This window comes from Propithecus coquereli, unplaced genomic scaffold (genome assembly GCF_000956105.1).
Source record: "Propithecus coquereli isolate 6110/MARCELLA unplaced genomic scaffold, Pcoq_1.0 Scaffold399, whole genome shotgun sequence".
Taxonomy (NCBI): domain Eukaryota; kingdom Metazoa; phylum Chordata; class Mammalia; order Primates; family Indriidae; genus Propithecus; species Propithecus coquereli.
The window spans coordinates 229,793-231,425 of NW_012149718.1; the positions used below are offsets into that span (position 1 = coordinate 229,793).

Below are 1,633 nucleotides of genomic sequence, written 5' to 3' on the forward strand. Positions count from 1 at the left end.
TCAGGCTAGTTTCGAACTCCTGAGCTCAAACAATCCGCCCGTCTCAGCCTCCCAGAGAGCTAGGATTACAGGCGTGAGCCACTGCGCCCGGCCCTGCATTTTTTCTTTTCTAAGATGAATGTAATTCAAAGGATTGAATGATTTGGAAAAGATACATGAATCTCTATGAGTAGTTCTCACTGACATCTTTCCAGGCTGAAGGGTTGTCTATCCTGGTATCTGGAGGAAGAAGGGCCAGGCCACAGCTGCAGCTCCAGCCCTCTGCCTCCGAACCCCACCCAGGGGCAGAAACCACTGACGGCCCTGCAGCTGTGGACAAAGGTCCAGAGGAAAGGCAGAGACAATCGAGGGCAGCCAGGTAACGGGTGACGGTCACGACCACCTGCCCTGCACCTGCCACCTGTGCAGCCACAAGAGCAGAAAGGGGGCAACACAACATGCAGAATCACCACACACGCTTCTGGGGGGCCCTGGGGGAGGCCCACGTGCCAGGAGGACCTAGGACTGCTAAACTACTTTGTTACCAAAAGGACATTTTCCAGATGAAAAAGAGGTGGGTCTTGATGGGGAAAAGTTTAGCAACAGAACTGCACTGTCCAAAAGGCCAAAGATTTAATCTAGAAGAAGCATTAACCAAATATTACCCCCGTTCAGGTGCAATTTTTAAAGCTGAAAATAGGTCAATGTCTCAGGCAGATGAGCCATGTGAGATATCTGGGCTGCGTGACCTCAGCAGTTCAGAGAGCTCAGCCTGCAGCTAACTGTGCAGGGGGGCACCACCACTCGGGTGCTCTCCACCCGCTCTGTGCAGAGGAACGGTGCTGCTGCCAGGGCGCAGCACCCGCCTGTCCTGGGCACTCTTGGCTCTGCTGTGCTGGCACGGGGGCCACGGCAGCTCGTTACTGACCTATGTGGGCGTGGGCTGTGAGGCCTGCGAGTGCGGTGGCAGCGGCAGCCCCCGGCGTGGTGGCAGCACTGGGAGCAGCAGCGGGTCTCCCTCCCGGGTGAGATGAGGTGGAGGATGCGGAGGATGAGGTGGACGAGCCCTGAACGACCCGGTCGAGCCAGGGCTCGACGCTGGGATGGCTCTGGAGCGGAGTGGAGGTGAGTCGCCCAGGTCGCCGTAAAGAGCCCTCATCTTCTGAGGCAGACGACGTGTCTGTGGTTAAAATAACGATGACAGGCATGATGTAGGGATGAGTCCAGAGGAGGACGGAGTTCCCACGTGCACCAGAGCCTCCCAGGCCTGTGCGTAGCTTCTGTGCACCTGGCACAGCTCTGCCCAGACGTGGCCAAGCAGGCACCTCAAAGGTCACCCTCAATCTAGAGAGCGTGTCAGGAGCCCTACTGTGGGGAAAATGGCTCCGTGAGCCCCAGCGCGCCAGGGAGAACTCAGCCATGGGGCACCACATGCCAGGCGTGAAGAAAGCCTCTGGTCGCCTCAACACCTTCAGCGCGTACCTCAGTGGTCCCCGACTGGCAAGTGTTCTGTGGACATCCAGCGCTGCTACTGCACATCCACTCTGAGCCCCAATATTCCCCAGGGTGAGCCAGTGCACGAGCCCCACACCTCGGGAGGCAGTGTAGGCTCAGTGTTCCAGCCACTGCACGAGCCTCAGCGGCACCATGGTGG

At 58.2% G+C, this 1,633-nt stretch overlaps 1 protein-coding gene across 2 annotated transcripts in view; it reads right to left on the reverse strand.

Annotated features, from left to right (window-relative positions):
• Positions 1-1,633, reverse strand: part of DIP2A (DIP2 disco-interacting protein 2 homolog A (Drosophila)) — a 97,659-nt gene that overhangs the window by 80,740 nt on the left and 15,286 nt on the right. For both annotated transcript variants that reach the window (XM_012652705.1, XM_012652706.1), the window contains exon 3: positions 908-1,159. In XM_012652705.1, coding sequence (XP_012508159.1) covers positions 908-1,159 — 252 coding nt within the window. The remainder of the gene's footprint in view (positions 1-907; positions 1,160-1,633) is intronic.